This window comes from Phoca vitulina, unplaced genomic scaffold (genome assembly GCF_004348235.1).
Source record: "Phoca vitulina isolate PV1807 unplaced genomic scaffold, GSC_HSeal_1.0 scaffold52, whole genome shotgun sequence".
NCBI classification, from domain to species: domain Eukaryota; kingdom Metazoa; phylum Chordata; class Mammalia; order Carnivora; family Phocidae; genus Phoca; species Phoca vitulina.
This window is the reverse complement of record NW_022589755.1, coordinates 1,259,356-1,279,507: the sequence shown is the minus strand read 5'-3', so window position 1 is coordinate 1,279,507 and position 20,152 is coordinate 1,259,356. Positions and strand designations below refer to the sequence as shown.

The window sequence follows — 20,152 nt, the reverse complement described above, 5'->3', positions numbered from 1 at the left end:
TTTTTTTTTTTTTAAAGATTTTATTTATTTATTTGAGAGAGAGAGAAAGAGAGACAGAGAGCATGAGAGGGAGGAGGGTCAGAGGGAGAAGCAGACTCCCCGCTGAGCAGGGAGCCCGATGCGGGACTCGATCCCGGGACTCCAGGATCATGACCTGAGCCGAAGGCAGTCGCTTAACCAACTGAGCCACCCAGGCGCCCCAAAGATTTTTTATTTTTATTTATTTGACAGAGAGAGACAGCCAGAGAGGGAACACAAGCAGGGGGAGCGGGAGAGGGAGAAGCAGGCTTCCTGCAGAGCAGGGAGCCCAATGTGGGGCTCGATCCCAGGACTCTGGGATCATGACCTGAGCCGAAGGCAGATGCTTAATGACTGAGACACCCAGGTGCCCTAAGATTTTATTTTTAAGTCATCTGTATACCCAATGTGGGTCTTGAATCCACAACCCTGAGATTAAGAGTCAAATGCTCCACCTACTGAGGCAGCCAGGTGCCCCTCTTAGCAATGTGTTTTAGTTTTCTTTTTATAGCCCTCACATATCTTACATATCTCCAAGTATTTTCTACATCTGATGATATTATAAATGGTAATTTTTACATCAAATTTCAATTTGCCAATTGTTCAGTCTTGTTACACTGAAAGAGATATTAAACTAAGGATAGAAGAAATCCTCCTTAATCTTACAAATGATGTCTACAAAGAAACTCTTACAAATATTATACCTTATTATTCATTATTAAAAATTTCCCATGATATTAAAACAAAGGGAAGATAGCTGCTCCTTTCTCTTATTCAGTTGTTCTGGAGTTCCAGTTTCATTCAGTAAGGCAAGATGATGGATATGTAATAGTTGACAAGGAAAAAATAAACCACCTAAAATATTTCCTGTGTTGTCATCTTCACTATGAGTCCAAATATAGATACCCAGTTTACTGCCTCAACCCATCCCAAACTCCTAACTTCTTCATTACCCATTCGCTGTTCTTCTTTTCTTAGGACACATCACCTTCTATTACACTATGCAATTTAATATAATTTATGAATTGCATATTGCCTTTTCCATCAACTATGGAGTAAGTTCCAGGAGGGAAATTGCTTTTTACATTTTGTGCACTGATACATTCCACGTTCCTAGAAATTTGTACATGAGGTACATAATTGATGTGTTTTTTAAAAAGATTTATTTATTTTAGAGAGAGAGCGGTGGGGAGGGGCAGAGGGAGAAAGAGAAACCCAAGCAGACTCTGTGCTCAGCACAGAGCCCAATGCACGGCTTGATTTCATGAACCTGAGATCATGACCTGAGCTGAAAACGAGCTGGAGGCTTAACTGAGTACACCACCCAGGCACCCCCAAAATTGATGTTTTAAAATGTTGAACAAAATGACAAAGCATATTTAACGTTTATTTGCCCAACTCTGGATATACTTTCTAACTCCACCCACAGTGTCTTTTCCTTCAGTTTCACTAACCTCAATGTTTTCAGGAATGGCAAGAAATCCCATTTTGCAAAAAACCTTCAAATTCTCTGAAAAGCCCCAATAAGCATTTGGTTGGCTTACGTCCCTCACTTATTAGATCTCAGATTCCTTTCCTCACAGTCTGTTGGGATTTTGATTGTTTATTTCAAAAGCAAGTTTTCCCCTTTCAGTTTGTGCCACTCCTGATGGATATCTTACTAAGCACTTTTAATAGCTTTCATTGGTTTGCTCAGTCTGAAATATTTTTCAGTTAATATTTACTCCTCATGCAGACACTGTCACTGCACTTATAGGTGAAATGATAATGATTTCCCAGCAAGCAGATGAGACCATGGAATTCCAGAACTTTGTCTTGGTGTATATGTCCCCCTTGCACAGATGCTGCCATGGCAGTCCCTGTCCTGGGAGCAAACACAATTTGGGAAGTAGCTCTTCTTTTCAGGTATCCGATTCTTAGAAAATGTTTATCTCAGGAAACCCAGGATTAACTATTCTTTTTTTTTTTTTTAAAGATTTTATTTATTTATTTGACAGAGAGAGAGATAGCGAGAGCAGGAACACAGGCAGGGGGAGTGGGAGAGGGAGAAGCAGGCTTCCCGTGGAGCAGGGAGAAGCTTCTTGTTCTGTGTCCCTGACTTTCCTATTTTTTTCATTTTCAGTATAAAATGGTACTACCCATTGTCTTAATTTCCCTTGACTTTTTACTTATTTTTATAATTCTGATATTTTATAATTAGGAAATGTTAGGAACATTACGAAAATATATTGGAGTTATGTTAAATAATGTATTTATATTGTAAAAATATGTTTACATATATTATCTTGTGCTATACTTTGTCTCTGCTGTTATTTACTTCTGATCTTCATAGTTTAATAGAGTTTTAACTTTTGCTTCCATTTTCCTTAAAATTACCTCATTTTAATGTTATTTTTGCCAAATTTTAATTAGTAGGCTTATTTTTTTTTAAAGATTTTATTTATTTATTTGAGAGAGAGAGCACATGAGAGGGGGGAGGGTCAGAGGGAGAAGCAGACTCCCCGCTGAGCAGGAAGCCTGATGCGGGACTCGATCCCGGGACTCCAGGATCATGACCTGAGCTGAAGGCAGTCGCTTAACCAACTGAGCCACCCAGGCACCCAGTAGGCTTATTTTTGAAATTTATCAATACCAACTGATTTTGCCAAAACATGGTAAGTAAAGGACTTTAAGATACTTTGCAGGAATTTTTGTGTTGTATGTAGCCCTTGGATTCTTTAATTGAAATATTTAATGTGAAAATTGGCAAGTTACATGCAGTTGTAAGAACTGTTACAGAGAGATCTGTGTATGCTTTACCCAGTTTCTCCAATGGTAACATTTTCCAAGACCATATTATAATATCACAACAATGAAACTGTCATTGATACGATCTACTGATCTCATACAGATTCCTCTAGTTGTACACAGTGTGTGTGTGTGTGTGTGTGTGTGTGTGTGTGTTCGTGTTCATTCTGGAGCATAGATTTTTACTTAAGAATATATTCTGGAGGTGGGGCGCCTGGGTGGCTCAGTCGTTAAGCGTCTGCCTTCGGCTCAGGTCATGATCCCAGGATTCTGGGATCGAGCCCCGCATCGGGCTCCCTGCTCAGCGGGAAGCCTGCTCCTCCCTCTCCCACTCCCCCTGCTTGTGTTCCCTCTCTCGCTGTGTCTCTCTCTGTCAAATAAATAAAATCTTAAAAAAAAAAAAAAAAAGAATATATTCTGGAGGAAAAAAGAATATATTCTGGAGGAAAGTCCACAGAGTCAGTTGTGCTGTCATGGAATGTATGTGTTCCTGAAAACCACCAAGCTATGCAAAATCCAAAATAAAAATCACAGGGCTTATTGAGATCCTCAAAATGTAATCAGTAAAACATAAAAAAAGAAGATAGAAGCCCAATAAATGCCATAGCACAATTTTACACCTGTTAAAAGTTTGAGAAACACATCATGTAATAAGTACAGCATTTAACCTTAAAAGCCTGAAATTTGTTTGTGGAAGTGGGTGTCAGAGGGTTGCAGTTGTGAGTTACTTTATGAAGTAATGGAAGGAAGGTTACTTAAAATCAGTTGCCTAAAATTCACCCACCAGAAGTGAATGGGTTTGGCTCATAATACATGGTGAATTGGCATAGCCAGTAGATGTTTGACTTCTGTCCTTATGTGTGGCCGGTGGCTTGAAGGGAATAAGCAGCAAGCCGTCCCTGTAGGAGGAAAGTTCATAGGGTTGGGCCAAGACATGGTCATGTTTGTCCTTTAAACCTATTGCAAGAATCGAGATTTTAATTTGTAAAGAAGCACGTATTGAAAGGTTTGGAAAGGGAAGTGACATGATTTTACTTGGGAAAGATTAGTCATTCTGGCTAGTCTTTAAAGATTAGACCATAAATTAACAAGTAAAGTAGGGAGATCATTGAGAGACAACTATAATAAATCAGGGGTGAGGAGATGGTAGCTGGATCAGCTATTAACATATTTAGTAGGGAGATAGAGATTTTTTTGTCCTTTGAAAGTAAGTAGCACATGATTTGCTCATGAATGCTATGAGGGACAAGGGAGAACATGGTTAAGGGTGGCCTCCAGGCTGGTGTTCTGAGGACCTAGGATAATGGCGCTGTTATGAACCAAGATGGTGACTACTTGAGACAGCAGATTCAAGCCCATCTGGACATGCTGAGTAGATGAATAGAGGTATGGGTTAGTTCCTGGAGGAAGTGTGATATATAGACGTAAATTTTGGAGTCATAAGTACAGAGAGAATGTCATCAGACACGAGCCTGGTTGAGGTTCCCCCACTGTAGTGAGTGTACATAGAAAAGAAGTGAGATCAGACGCCTGAGCCTCATGTGGCGCTCTCATTTGTGCTCACATTTGTGCTCCTCCTATTCCTCCTATCCTGTCCCCCTTGCCCTTTTCCGGCTACTTGATCTCCTTCCACCTCACCAAGCTTTTTCTCATCTCTTTTTGGCACTTTATCTACCTTTGTGTTGGATTGTTTTAACCTGGCTCTCCCCGTGAGTGACTAGTCCTTAGTGTCAACTTGGTTATCACCTGCATAAAGTGGCTGCCCACACCTAAAATACAGAAAGGAGCTCTTTTTCCCCTCCTTTCAGTTTAAACAGTTACTCAACTCCTTTCTCAATTTAATTTTTATTCCCTTCTAATCCTCCCTTTCCTCTCCCTCATTAGTTTTATTTATTTATTTATTTATTTATTTATTTATTTATTTATTTATTTATTTATTTTTAATGATTTTATTTAGTTATTTGACAGAGAGAGAGACACAGCGAGAGAGGGAACAAACAGGGGGAGTGGGAGAGGGAGAAGCAGGCTTCCCGCTGAGCAGGGAGCCCGATGCGGGGCTCGATCCCAGGACCCTGGGATCATGACCTGAGCCGAAGGCAGACGCTCAACCATCTGAGCCACCCAGGTGCCCCCCCTCATTAGTTTTATTGATACATCTAGAGCAACAAGAGAACAGGAAGCATACATTTTATTAGGTCATTGGCCATAGTAGTGAGTTGTGTCATTATCATTTTGTAAAAAGAACTGAATATATTTCAGGATATGGAGTAAGAAATAGGCTATGGATAAAACAGTACTGCTCACTGGGTTGGATACAATCACTGATAATTTAGGCAGGAAAGATATTTTCTGAGGGAACCGGAGCCTGGTTTACCCTTGTCCACGTGCTTTAGAGTGTCCAACATCCATTCCTCCTCTATTTTCATTGCCATGACCCTATCCGGAGGCTTCTCTCCTGCCCCTGACCTAAAATTCTGAAACTAACAAAACTGACTCCAAAGTTTCGGGGTACCTGCATTTGAAAAGCAATAGCATGATGTTTATTAGCTTCCAGCTACGGAGCGAACGCGTTTTGTACCGAGTAACGATGGAATGATATGTCCATTTGGATCTGTGTCCTTTTGAGGGCATCTGAAATAATATTTTTGGCCTCTGAAGCAAGCTCGGCTTCGTGGAGTCTGAAATAACATGTTTCTAAACACTTTGGCGATCTGTTGCAACAACGTACCCAGAAGTATGGGTGCTGATCTTCCCTAAGGAGGCAAGCTCCGGTCTCTCTCTGGCGAGGCCATTTCCTGGCCATCCTCGCGGTGCTGCCTGACTTGCCCGGGAGGTAGGTGTGGGTACATCCTTCGCGGAGTCTGCAGAGCTGTGGGAACTACATTACCCAGAATGCTCTGTCCGAGCGCCTGGCGGCGCTGAGCCAATGAAGGCTCAGGACAGGGCACTTCTGTGCGAGCACGTCATATGGGGGCGGGACTTCTGGCGTCCTCTTCTTGGCGGTCATTTTGGCTTTTCAGGACTTACCGCGGTTTGGGGGTGCTGTAGCACTGGTTTGGGAGTCAGCTGACGGGGTCAGAGAAGGGTCGGGAGGAGGCGCTGTCCCCACCGCACAGATTTGGGTCCACGGCTCGGTGACGCCGCCCAGACTGCCCGCGCCGGGGCCGGGACGGGGACCGCCGGCCTGGGTGTCCGCTCCGCCACAGAGTCCGATGGCGGCGGCCGCGCGCAGGGCCCCGGCTCAGGTGAGCGCTCGTCCCCCGGGCCCTCCCGCCGTCCCCCCACCCAGACCCCGAAGGCCCGAGCGCGGGGCGCCGGCTCGCGTCCCTGCGGCCCAGGCCCCGGTGTCCGGGACGGGGAGGCGGCGGCGGGCGGGGGCCCCGTGCGGGAGCGGGCTCGGGGCCGAGGGGGCTGCGGCGGGAGGACTCTGCCCTCAGGGGACAGCGCGTGAGGGGGTCACGCCTGGACTGCGGGCCGAGGTGCCGGACCTTCAGGTGAGGACACTAGACGCCGAGGGGACTTTGGCCGAAGGAGAGACACGATCTCCTTGAGGGTTTTAAGTTTCCCGAAGGTTGCTGGGAAGGAGAATAGACTGGAGGGGGTTGATGAGGACGGTGAGGTGCCGGCCGGTGACGTTCCTGTGCAAGGTCACACCCCGGGTCAGAGTCCTCTCTGAGGCACAAAGGTTAGACAGTCAGCGGAGGTCACCTGGCTCCAGGGCCGGGCAGGAATGTAGGGAGATCGGGGCCCGTGGAGCCTGGCCATGGTTGCCTTCCTCTAGGGCCTGCCTCTTTTCGCAGGTTTCATGAGGCCAGCACGGGTCAGGGGAGGGTCTCAGTCCCTTACTGGTCCTGACCCCTCCCAAATGGTTTCTGGGATTAAGGTGTCTTGGGGCTCTGTCTGCCACTCTCCCAGTCCTAGTGTCTGGGGGACCTTGGAGAAAGTCCAGGCAGAGTCCTGAGTCTCGGCTGAGGCTTATATGGAGGGGTTCTTGTTTCTGGCAACCAGCTGAAAGAGGTGCGGAAGGTTATCCTAGGACAGGCGCCGTGTGTGCAGGTACTTGGAGGCAGCTGGGAGTGTCAAGGGAACTGAAGATTTCCCTTTTCTTCCTCATGGAAACAAGGGGACAGGAGCAGGGCTGGAATGGCTGCCTTTGAGGTCGGTTGTCAATTCTGGAGGTACTAGGAGGTTTGATTAAGAGTAAAGTGATCTTATCAAGGTTTTAGCAGGACTCGTGTGGCTGCACAGTGGAGAATGGACTCTGGGATAAGGAAGGGAGAAGGATGACCAGGAAGGAGGCTGCTGTAATAGGCCAGGTGAGTGTTCTTGGATGTAAATGGTGGCCATCGAGGTGGGAGAAGTGGTTGGATCCTGGACTCATTTTTTTTTTTAAAGTAGGGCCAACCAGACTTTTTGATGTGGAAGGTGAAGGACAGAAAGGAAGGAGTCGGGGATAACCCCAAAGGTTTTGGTCTTAACAGCTGGAAGGACGGAAGTTCCATCAACTGAGATGGGATAGTCAGTAATGGGTACAGTTTTCAGTGGGGTATCAGGAGGTTTGTTCAGCCATGTTAAGCCTGAGACGTTTCAGAGACTGTTGAGTGGAGGCATTAAGTGGGCAGTTGCACACACAGTCTGGTAGGGAGGGGGTTTCAGGATGGAGCCATCCCAAAGGTGATTGCCGCAGTGTCAACCAGGGTGGAGCTGTGGGTTGCACTGAGGAAGGGGAATCTTCAGGTCCTGGTGGTAATACTGTTAGCAGTCCAAGAAGAAGATGGTGTGGGCCAAGAATGGGGCCTCTGGCTTGGACACCTGGTTGAAAGTGGAGGGTATTGGGTACACAGGTGAAGGAGAAAAGTGGCTGGCAGGGAAGTGTGGGTAGGAGGATGATCTGGCAGGTAACCAAGGTTTCCAAGGGAAAAGTGGACGTGAGAGGACTCTGGAGGCACAGGAGTAATTGAGGCAGGATGATGTTCCCCAGGACTTTGTGGTGACTCTTGGGTAGGGCATGAGATGTTTCGGTCAGGATGGTAGGTTATTTCAGAGTCCACTGTGGTCATCTGTGGGTTATTAGGCCTGGGATAGGGAACCAGTGGGGCTGAGTTTTGAGTGAGGTTTAGGTGTGACTGGAGAGGACGGGAAGGGCAGCACAGAAGTTGAAGAGGGCCAGAGATGTCTGAGATGTGCATGTGGTTCTGGTCGGTGAGGCTGAAGCAAAGAACAGAGCCAGCTTTCTCTCTAGGAAGGGGAGGCTTTCCTAGCAGGATTCTGGAGTGCCTTGGAGTGGAAGGCATTGGAGGTCTGGATAATACTGGATTCCATTTGAGTTTGCCAAGCAAGCATTGTCAGTCTAGGGAGATGCCTGTGCTGTGGGGCCAGGGGGGCGTTGTGGTGGTGGAGAGAGCGCCTCTGTGGGCTCCAGAGGTGTAAAAGGTACAGGCTGTACTTCACAAGTGCAGTGGTGTGCATGTGGAGAGGGACTGTGCACTAACGGCCCCAGGGTCCTGGTGTTGGGGACTTAAGGTTGAAGGGAAAGCCCAAATTTGGTTGAGTCTGGGACACTTAGTCTGGAGGACTGCAGGGGCGTTGCTTAGCAGGAGCGTTGGGGCCCCATGTGCCAGGCCCAGAGTTTAGATGGCGTTTATCTGATGACGTGCCGTTGTTGCTGAGGGTTGTACACAGTGAATAATGGGACCATGAGGAGAGACCAGCAATGGTGCCAATGGGGTGATTTTTGTGGGCGAAGGGATTATAGGTCCTTGGGACAGGGGCTCTTTGGGGTTTCATCTGTCTCTGTCCTGACAGGACAGTGTGACATTTGAAGATGTGGCTGTGTACTTCTCCTGGGAGGAATGGGGTCTTCTTGATGAGGCTCAGAGACGCCTATACCATGATGTGATGCTGGAGAACTTTGCACTTGTGACCGCCCTGGGTAAGGCCCTCATTCCCTCCCCAGGGACCTGGGCTTTCTGCTTTTATCCCAGGGATAGCTCCCTATTTCTCCCATCACAAACATGGGCATTGCTTCCTTCCCCAGTTCCCTGGTTAGTTGTAGTCCTTAGGGCTAGTTGAGTGCACTGCACCAAAGCCTCACTGGGAAGGTATTCAGGGTCAGAAGTCTTGCAGTTATGCTAATGGCTTCCACCTTGCTTGTCCTTCAACTGTCTGGCTGACTCTGTCCAAGTTCACTGCACCTCTCTGCCCCAGGTTTTGCCCCCTTCCTATAGGTGATGACATTTCCTGTCCCTGCCTGCTCCAGGAGTTGTAGTCACTGACATGGTCAGTACTTATGTGGACTACGGGCAGTTCTTACAGGATCCTCCTCTGAGGATTTTTTTGTAATACTAGTTTTCTTTACTCTGGTCTGTTATGTGTTAAGTTGCTCTGGGCCACTGCTGGTCACTCATCTGTCCCACCTTTCCTTAGAACTTGCATCATGCAGGTCCCATTTAGTTCCCGAACCAGGGGATACGGAGGAGAGTCCTGGGTGCTTCCCAGGATGAACATGACTCCAGCCACAGCAAGGTGGGCTCAGAGGAGCCCTGACCCTGAGAAGTGTTAAGTAGGAGAGAACTCTGTGTTCAGATGATACCAGAAACCTGTCCTATTCCACTGGTGGCCATTGGCCACCTCGTTTCTACTTTTACTTCCCCAATGCTAACTTGTCATTTCTGCTCTGAATTTGGTTAATTCCCACCTCTCTGGACTCCACATGTCACCAGTTCCTCTTGTTGCTTCCTCTGTAGTGCTTTCTCACATCGCCCTACACATTTTGTATCATGAAGTGTGTACATATCCTCACATAGTTCTTTTTTTTTTTTTTTTTTTTTAAGATTTTATTTATTTATTGGTGCACGAGCGGGGAGAGGGGCAGAGGGGCAGAGGAAGAGGGAGAAGCAGACTCCCCGCGGAGCAGGGAGCCCTATGCGGGACTCCATCGCAGGATCCTGTGATCATGACCTGAGCTGAAGACAGATGCTTAACCGACTGAGCCACCCAGGCGCCCTTACTCACATAGTTCTTAAACACCAGCTCTTACACTTGGATTTTCCTGAGCTTAGATACACCTTTCTGCAGTTGTCAGCAAGGATTTGCTGGAGCCTGCCGCCCCTCTCTGTGCCACATCCCATGCTTGTGTTCTTCACCTGGAGAGGCCGCCCTCACTGTCTGACCTGTAGAGGCCCAGTACTAAACAGCAGCAGCTTCTTTTTTTTTTTTAAGATTTTATTTATTTGAGAGAGAGAGCAAGCGCACAAGTGGGGGGGAGGGGCAGAAGGAGAAGCAGACTCCCCGCTGAGCGGGAAGCCTGACTGAACCATCCAGGTGCCCCACAGCAGCAGCTTCTTTACCCTGACCCCAGCTCCTTCATCCTGGAAACAGTGCCATCAGCACATTCCTTGGTGTGTTGGACACACATTTATGATGGTGTTGCCTCTTCCCACTACTGCCTATGTCTACTTCACTAGAATTTCTCTGCTTTCAGGTTGCTGGCATGGAGCAGAGGATGGGAAGGCACCTTCAGAGCAGGCTGCTTCTATAGGAGTGTCACAGGTCAGGACTCACCATGCAGGCCCATATCCCCAGAAGACACACCCCTGTGGGATATGTTGTCTGGTCTTAAAAGACATTTTGGGTGTGGCTCTGCATCAGAGAACACGTCCCCAGTTGAGATCTTACACATGTAGGAAACAAGTCTGTTTCACTGCAAACCTTCGCCAGCATGGGAAGCAGCACAGTGGAGAGAAACTGTTGAAATGGGCTTCATTTGTGAAGAGCTGCAGGTCCCATGTGTCAGGGAAGTCCTTTACCAATGGGGAGGTTGATAAGGATTTCCTCGCTAGTTCAGGCCAGCACCAGCACCAGGCCACTCATAATGGGCAGAAACCACACAGTTGCACCGTGTGTGGGGAAGCTATTCACAGTGGGAAGAGCCATTGCAGTTGGTGTGAATGCAGGAAAACCTTTAGCCACAAATACACTCTTGCTCAACACCTGAGTGTCCGCACTGGAGAAAGGCCTTATGAGTGCAGTGAATGTGGGAAATCCTTCACCCGAAGGTTTAACCTCTTTCAGCATCAGAAAGTCCACACTGGAGAAAGGCCCTATAAATGCAATGAATGTGGGAAATTCTTCACCCACATCTCCAGTTTCATTCAACACCAGAGAATTCACACTGGGGCAAAGCCTTATAAATGCAGCAGATGTGGGAAATTCTTTGGCCAGAGCTCCAGCCTTATTGTACACAAGAGAGTTCACACTGGAGAAAAGCCTTATGAGTGCAGTGAATGTGGGAAATCCTTTAGCCAAAGTTCCAGTCTCATTAAACATCAGAGAGTTCACACTGGAGTGAGGCCTTACGAGTGCAGTGAATGTGGAAAATGTTTTGGTGACACCTCCAGCCTCATTAAACACCGTAGAGTTCACACTGGAGAGAAACCTTATGAGTGCAGGGAATGTGGGAAATTTTTTAGCCAAAGTTCTGGCCTCATTCAACACCAGAGAGTTCACAGTGGAGAAAGACCTTATGAGTGTAAGATATGTGGGAAATCCTTTACCCGCAACTCTGACCTCATTCAACACAAAAGGGTTCACACTGGAGAGAGGCCTCATGAGTGCAGGGAATGTGGAGAATTCTTCAGTGACACCCAGTTTGCTCAACACCAAAAAATTCACATCAGAAAAAGGTCTCATGAGTGCAACAAATGTGCAAAAGCTTTCAGCCGAAGGTCTAACCTCATTAGACACCAGAAAGTTTACCACCACACAGAAAGGCCATATATGTGCAGCAAATGTGGGAAAGCCTTCAGTCAGTGGTCTGCTGTGATTCAGCACCAGAAAGTTCACAACGCAGATCGGCTTTATGAGTGCAGTGAATGTGGGAAAGCCTTTAGCCGAAGGTGTAACCTCATCCGACACAAAAAAGTCCACACTGGAGAGAGACCTCATGAGTGCAGTGAATGTGGGAAAGCCTTCAGCCGGAAGTCTCACCTCACTGGGCACCAGAAGGTTCACACAGCAAAGCCATAGCCATGCAAGGAGCAGGCTTTCTACATGTTTCATACAATGACATTGGAGGAGAGCCTTTGTGAGGGAGACATCTTCCTGAAGTTGAACTCATACATCTGAATATACACCACAGGGAAGATTCCCTGTAAGTTCCAGGTACGTGGGAAGCTTCTAGGATCCATATTGCGCTTCCTAACCGGCTTGGGGTCCTTGCTGAAATTGTGTGACTGCCAGTTTTCGTAGTATAAGTCAGCTCTACTGCCTAGAAAGGCCCCCATGGTATGCATCAGTTATCCCACTGTTTAGGGAAGTAGATCTCTGTGTTCTGTCTGGAGAAAATAATGAGCAGCCTGAGCCTTTAGAGTAACATCATTCCCTTTTCTCTAATTAATGTGTATACCTGACCCAGTTTTCTCCCAAAAGACCTTATCTGGGTTCTACTGGTGGCTTGCAGAGAAGGTTTGTCTTCAGGGACACTGTTTTCATACGACACTTGTGATGGATTTTTCCAGTCTCCATGTCACCAACCCATAAACTGCCTGCCTGACCTTGCTATGACTTGTGCAATAATAAAGGCCTTATTGTTTAAGCCACCTTTAATCTTGGGGGTTGTATTCACTAACTGGTTGCTTTGAAAACATCATGAAGGGGTAAATGGCTTGTGTGACAGTTCCCAACTTTGGTGTGCCTCCAAGGGCAACAGGCTTTGTACAACTAATATGCAGCCTGGAAGCCAAGATTTTTTTGTGGGCCCAAAGGCCACATTGAGGAGCGGGCACTTGTGACAATCTCCAGTGTTTCTGGGATTGGTTCCTTTGTTTATAGTGCATATCATGTAATGACCACACAGCTAAGGGGACTCTCTTCCCCAGGTCCTTCAGAAGAGTCATGTGCCCTGATGCCCAGAATTTGGTAGGGTAGTGTCACTGGTTTTAACACTAAAGGGCTCAGGGGGAATCATAATTGGTGAGAAACATTGGGTTGATAGGGAATGCTGGAGCCTGCAGTAAAGTAGATGAAACATCCCTCTTCTCAAAGTGCACCCACAGCTATTCCAGTGTCTCTGGCTGTGTTGAGTGAGTATGTACCTCCTGGCCTGTGTATCTTGAATAGCTGAGGTCATTGGCAGAGAGAAATTAAGGTTTTGTGGATTCCTGTTGCTTTCTGGGCTGTTGACCTTAAGACTGCACATGCAGGAAAACAAGGATAGAGAGAAGGGAGATCTCTTAGTCCAGCGATATGGCCTTTGTGACTAAGGTGGAAACATCCTCCATTGTTCACCAATATTTGCTATCACTGAGGTAAGGCATCCCTCCCAAAGCATTAGGAGAGAGGTGATAGAGATAATAGAGGGTTGCCAAATTAGATTTTTTTTTATAAGGAGTGGGAGAGATTCTTTTATTTTGAACCATTGCTTAAAGCTTTAAGTTATAATGACGTACAGTACACTGCACATATTTAAAGTGTATAGTTTGATAAGATTTGACAGTATAATCCACAAAATCGTCATAATTGTGATAATGAGCATATAAGTCCCACACATATTTACCTCATAATTTTTATTAATCTCTCTCCCTGACCTCTCTGGCTGTCTGGACAAACTTGGATTTACTTTCCTTTACAGTAGACTACATTTTCTAGAATTTTATATGATTGGAATCATAAAGTATTTATTTTTTTCTGGTTTCATATATACTGCATAATTACCTTGAGATTTTAAAAAGTTCATTCCTTTCATTGCTGAGTCGTATTCTGTTATATGAATAGACCACTATTTGTTTTTCCATATATCTGTTCCTTGGCATCTGGGTTTGCAGGTTTTGGCTATTACAAATAAAACTTCTGTGAAGATTCACATATAAATCTTTATACGGATACATGTTTCATTTTTCTTGTGTTAATATACGTCTGAGTGCAATGCCTGAATCATAGGGTAGGTGAATGTTTAACTTTTTAAGAAATTACCAAACTGATCTGAAATGGTTATTTTTTATATTTCCTACCAATGGTATATGAGAGTTTCACTACCTTCCTGGTTCCTGTGAGACATTGGAATTTCCACTTAACTCCTCCCTCCATAGGGTCCATCTGCAAGGATATAAAACCACTCACAGCCAGGCTTGAATAGCTCTTCAGCAACTGAGTCCCACTGCACATGTTGCCTGTAATCTGGTCCCTTTGGTTTGGTGGTGTCCTATGTGACAGGCATAGCAGGAGGTGACAGAATGTTTGCTGACTTTCTTGTGCTATCTGTGTAAGGAATAATCTTTCTCAGTCCATTTGGGCTTGTGGTTTCCTTACCAGCCATACCTATGGCAGATTGGCAAGCAAAACCTAGCAGCTGCTGCTGCATAAAGATTGCTTGGCTGCTTGACACCACACCTTTCATTACCATGACTTTCTGGTTTCTTCGTATCTAGCAAAGAAGTCACCTTTTGGCTTTCTCTTTCAAAGTTACCTATAAGCAAAACCATTGTAAAAGGGGCTATGTATAACACTGGAGAAACATCCTTTGTAACAGACTAATATATCTATTAAATAAAGTGTAATAGTTATTTTCAAAGTGAGGACATTAGTAATATAGTACAATATAAAAGTTGTGATAATGTGGAAATATTGGACATTGAATACAGTGGTTTCATAAAGTACACAATAAGGAGAAATAAATTTCTATACAACTAAAATTAAAAATATCAGGGGCTCCTGGCTGGCTGTCAGTAGAGCATGCAGCTCTTGATCTCTGGGTCATGAGTTCAAGCCCACGTTGGGTATAGAGCTTACTTAAAAAAAAAAAAAAAAGATTTCTCTCAGATGGAGAAAATCTTAATGCAGTCGGAAAGGGGTAAAGCCAATGGAAATTTTAAAGGAAAGCTAAAAATCTAAAACATTAAAGAAGAAGCAGACATATATCTAGATAATACAACGCAAAGAAGGAAAAATTACAGAGGGGGCATGTTTAGAACAGGGAAACACATGCTGCCTAGACCCATTGTAATAAGGAAAATCAAGGACAGGAGAAAGTTATACACATGTACAGTGAGAGAGAGGAACCAAGGTCAGCTTGAGCCCATTCCTTTTCACAATTCGTGAGTGCAAGTGTACCATGAAATAAAAGCTTTTATTTGTATATGTGCTGCCGAAGCGAGCACTGAAATAAAAGCTTTTAAAGTATTGAAGTAAGGGCACCTGGGTGGCTCGGTTGGTTAAGTGACTGCCTTCGGCTCAGGTCATGATCCTGGAGTCCTGGGATCGAGTCCCGCATCGGGCTCCCTGCTCAGCAGGGAGTCTGCTTCTCCCTCTGACCCTCCCCCCTCTCATGCTCTCTATCTCATTCTCTCTCTCAAATAAATAAATAAAATCTTTAAAAAAAAAAAGTATTGAAGTAAAAATTATGTATACCAAGAATATCCTCAGCCAGCCAACAGACACATGAAAAGATGCTCAACATCACTAATCATCAGAGAAATGTGAATCAAAACCACAATGAGTATCACCTCACACCTGTCATAATGGTTAAAATAAAAAACACGGAAAACAAGTACTGGCAAGGATGTGGAGGAAAAGGGAACCGTTATGCCCTGTTGGTGAGAATGCAAACTGGTTTAGCCATTGTGGAAAACAGTTTGAAGATTCCTCAAAAAATTAAAAATAGAATTATCATATGATCCAGTAATTCCACTACTGAGTATTTACCCAAAGAATATGAAAACAGTAATTTGAAAAGATACATGCACCCTATGTTTATTGTAGCATTATTTACAATAGCTAAGATACGGAAACAACCCAAGTGTCTAGATGAATGGATAAAGATATGTGTGTGTTTGTATGAAAATGTACACATACTGGAATATTACTCAGCCATAAAAAAGAATGAATTCGTCCCATTTGCAACAGCATGGATGTATCTAGAGGGTATAATGTTAGGTGAAATAAGTCAGAGAAAGACAAATATGATTTCACTCACGTGGAATTTAAGAAACAAAAAAAGACAGACGTTTAAGTATAGAGAATAGACTGGTGGTTACCAGAGGGGAGGTGGGTGAGGGATGGGTGAAATAGGTGATGGGGATTAAGAGTACAGTTGTGAGCACTGAGTAATGTGTAGAATTGTTGAATCACTATATTGTACACCTGAAACTATTATAACACTGTACCTTAATTATACTGGAATTAAAATAAATTAATTGAAAATTTTTTTAATTTAAAAAGGATAGAATGGGCTAAGTAATAAAGAAGCAGAAATTTTTTTTTTTGTGGCTGACACCATGCATTTATTTATTTATTTTTTTGAAGTTTTTTTTTGTTATGTTAATCCCTGTGCATTACATCATTAGTTTTAGATGTAGTGTTCCATGATTCATTGTTTGTGCATAACACCCAGTGCTCCATGCAGAACGTGCCCTCCTCAATACCCATCACCAGGCTAACCCATCCTCCCACCCCCCTCCCCTCTAGAACCCTCAGTTTGTTCTTCAGAGTCCATCATCTCTCATAGTTCATCTACCCCTCCGATTTCCCCCCCTTCATTCTTCCCCTCCTGCTATCTTCTTCTTCTTCTTTTTTTTTTCTTAACATATATTGCATTATTTGTTTCAGAGGTACAGATCTGAGATTCAACAGTCTTGAACAATTCACACCACTTACCAGAGCACATACCCTCCCCAGTGTCTATCACCCAGTCACCCCATCCCTCCCACCCCACCCCCCACTCCAGCAACCCTCAGTTTGTTTCCTGAGATTAAGAATTCCTCATATCAGTGAGGTCATATGATACATGTCTTTCTCTGTTTGACTTATTTTGCTCAGCATAATACCCTCCAGTTCCATCCACGTCGTTGCAAATGGCAAGATCTCATTCCTTTTGATGGCTGCATAATATTCCATTGTATATATATACCACATCTTCTTTATCCATTCATCTGTCGATGGACATCTTGGCTCTTTCCACAGTTTGGCTATTGTGGACATTGCTGCTATAAACATTGGGGTGCACGTACCCTTTCGGATCCCTACTTTTGTATCTTTGGGGTAAATACCCAGTAGTGCAATTGCTGGATCATATGGTAGCTCTATTTTCAACTTTTTGAGGAACCTCCATACTGTTTTCCAGAGTGGCTGCACCAGCTTGCATTCCCACCAACAGTGTAGGAGGGTTCCCCTTTCTCCGCATCCCCGCCAACATCTGTCATTTCCTGACTTGTTAATTTTAGCCATTCTGACTGGTGTGAGGTGGTATCTCATTGAGGTTTTGATTTGGATTTCCCTGATGCCGAGCGATATTGAGCTCTTTTTCACGTGTCTTGGCCATTTGGATGTCTTCTTTGGAAAAATGTCTGTTCATGTCTTCTGCCCATTTCTTGATTGGATTCTTTGTTCTTTGGGTGTTGAGTTTGATAAGTTCTTTATAGATTTTGGATACTAGCCCTTTATCTGATATGTCATTTGCAAATATCTTCTCCAATTCTGTCGGTTGTCTTTTGGTTTTGTGGACTGTTTCCTTTGCTTTGCAAAAGCTTTTTATCTTGATGAAGTCCCAATAGTTCATTTTTGCCCTTGCTTCCCTTGCCTTTGGCGATGTTTCTAGGAAGAAGTTGCTGCGGCTAAGGTCGAAAAGGTTGCTGCCTGTGTTCTCCTTTAGGATTTTGATGGACTCCTGTCTCACATTGAGGTCTTTTAACCATTTGGAGTCTATTTTTGTGTGTGGTGTAAGGAAATGGTCCAGTTTCATTCTTCTGCATGTGGCTATCCAATTTTCCCAACACCATTTGTTGAAGAGACTGTCTTTTTTCCATTGGACATTCTTTCCTGCTTTGTCAAAGATTAGTTGACCATAGAGTTGAGAGTCCATTTCTGGGCTCTCTATTCTGTTCCATTGATCTATGTGTCTGTTTTTGTGCCAGTACCATACTGTCTTGATGATGACAGCTTTGTAATAGAGCTGGAAGTCCGGAATTGTGATGCCGCCAGCTTTGCTTTTCTTTTTCAACATTCCTCTGGCTATTTGGGGTCTTTTCTGGTTCCATACAAATTTTAGGATTATTTGTTCCATTTCTTTGAAAAAAGTGGATGGTATTTTGATGGGGATTGCATTGAATGTGTAGATTGCTCTGGGTAGCATTGACATTTTCACAATATATGTTCTTCCAATCCATGAGCATGGAACGTTTTTCCATTTCTTTGTGTCTTCCTCAATTTCTTTCATGAGTATTTTATAGTTTTCTGAGTACAGATCCTTTGCCTCTTTGGTTAGATTTATGCCTAGGTATCTTATGATTTTGGGTGCAATTGTAAATGGGATCGACTCCTTAATTTCTCTTTCTTCTGTCTTGTTGTTGGTGTATAGGGATGCCACTGATTTCTGTGCATTGATTTTATATCCTGCCACTTTACTGAATTCCTGTATGAGTTCTAGCAGTTTTGGGGTGGAGTCTTTGGGGTTTTCCACATAAAGTATCATATCATCTGCAAAGAGTGAGAGTTTGACTTCTTCGTTGCCAATTTGGATGCCTTTTATTTCTTTTTGTTGTCTGAATGCTGTGGCTAGGACTTCCAATACTATGTTGAATAGCAGTGGTGATAGTGGACATCCCTGCCGCGTTCCTGACCTTAGGGGGAAAGCTCTCAGTTTTTCCCCATTGAGAATGATATTCGCTGTAGGTTTTTCATAGATGGCTTTTATGATATTGAGGTGTGTACCCTCTATGCCTATACTCTGAAGAGTTTTGATCAAGAAAGGATGCTGTACTTTGTCAAATGCTTTTTCTGCATCTATTGAGAGGATCATATGTTTCTCGTTCTTTCTTTTGTTAATGTATTGTATCACGTTGATTGATTTGCTGGTGTTGAACCAACCTTGCAGCCCAGGGATAAATCCAACTTGGTCGTGGTGAATAATCCTTTTAATGTACTGTTGGATCCTATTGGCTAGTATTTTGGTGAGAATTTTTGCATCCATGTTCATCAGGGATATTGGTCTGTAGTTCTCCTTTTTGATGGGGTCTTTGTCTGGTTTTGGGATCAAGGTAATGGTGGCCTCATAAAATGAGTTTGGAAGTTTTCCTTCCATTTCTATTTTTTGGAACAGTTGCAGAAGAATAGGTATTAATTCTTCTTTAAATGTTTGGTAGAATTCCCCTGGGAAGCCATCTGGCCCTGGGCTTTTGTTTTTTGGGAGATTTTTGATGACTGCTTCAATTTCCTTAGTGGTTATAGGTCTGTTCAGGTTTTCTATTTCTTCCTGGTTCAGTTTTGGTAGTTGATACATCTCTAGGAATGCATCCATTTCTTCCAGGTTATCTAATTTGCTGGCATAGAGTTGTTCATAATATGTTCTTATAATTGTTTGTATTTCTTTGGTGTTAGTTGTGATCTCTCCTCTTTCATTCATGATTTTGTTGATTTGGGTCATTTCTCTTCTCTTTTTGATAAGTCTGGCCAGGGGGTTATCAATCTTGTTAATTCTTTCAAAGAACCAACTCCTAGTTTCGTTGATCTGTTCTACTGTTCTTTTGGTTTCTATTTCATTGATTTCTGCTCTGATCTTTATTATTTCTCTTCTCCTGCTGGGTTTAGGCTTTATTTGCTGTTCTTTCTCCAGCTCGTTTAGGTGTAGGGTTAGGTTGTGTACTTGAGACCTTTCTTGTTTCTTTTTTTTTTTTTAAAGATTTTATTTATTTATTTGAGAGACAGAGAATGAGAGAGAGAGCACATGGGAGGGGGGAGGGTCAGAGGGAGAAGCAGACTCCCTGCCGAGCAGGAAGCCCTATGTGGGACTCGATCCAGGGACTCCAGGATCATGACCTGAGCCGAAGGCAGTCGCTTAACCAACTGAGCCACCCAGGCACCCAAGACCTTTCTTGTTTCTTGAGAAAGGCTTGTATTGCTATATACTTTCCTCTTAGGACTGCCTTTGCTGCATCCCAAAGATTTTGAATAGTTGTGTTTTCATTTTCATTGGTTTCCATGAATTTTTTTAATTCTTCTTTAATTTCCTGGTTGACCCATTCATTCTTTAGTAGGATGCTCTTTAGCCTCCATGTATTTGAGTTCTTTCCGACTTTCCTCTTGTGATTGAGTTCTAGTTTCAAAGCGTTGTAGTCTCAAAATAGGCAGGGAATGATCCCAATCTTTTGGTACCGGTTGAGACCTGATTTATGACCTAGGATGTGATCGATTCTGGAGAATGTTCCATGGGCACTAGAGAAGAATGTGTATTCTGTTGCTTTGGGATGGAATGTTCTGAATATGTCTGTGAAGTCCATTTGGTCCAATGTGTCATTTAAAGTCTTTATTTCCTTGTTGATCTTTTGCTTAGACGATCTGTCCATTTCAGTGAGGGGGG

At 44.0% G+C, this 20,152-nt stretch overlaps 1 protein-coding gene across 4 annotated transcripts in view; it reads left to right on the top strand.

The window, feature by feature from the left end:
- The first annotated feature begins 4,887 nt into the window (after positions 1 to 4,887).
- LOC116622027 (zinc finger protein 256-like) overlaps positions 4,888 to 20,152 on the top strand; it is a 47,730-nt gene continuing 32,465 nt past the window's right edge. For 2 of the 4 annotated variants that reach the window (XR_004297504.1, XR_004297505.1), the window contains exon 1: positions 4,888 to 6,050. Coding sequence is in view for 1 of the 4 variants with exons in the window: in XM_032388144.1 (XP_032244035.1) it covers positions 6,018 to 6,050; positions 8,611 to 8,737; positions 10,289 to 11,832 (1,704 nt within the window). In the remaining 3 variants the exon portion in view is untranslated. Of the gene's footprint in view, positions 6,051 to 6,230; positions 8,738 to 10,288; positions 14,517 to 20,152 lie in introns of those variants that run through there. The other 2 variants (XM_032388144.1, XR_004297503.1) reach the window with 2 other exon arrangements.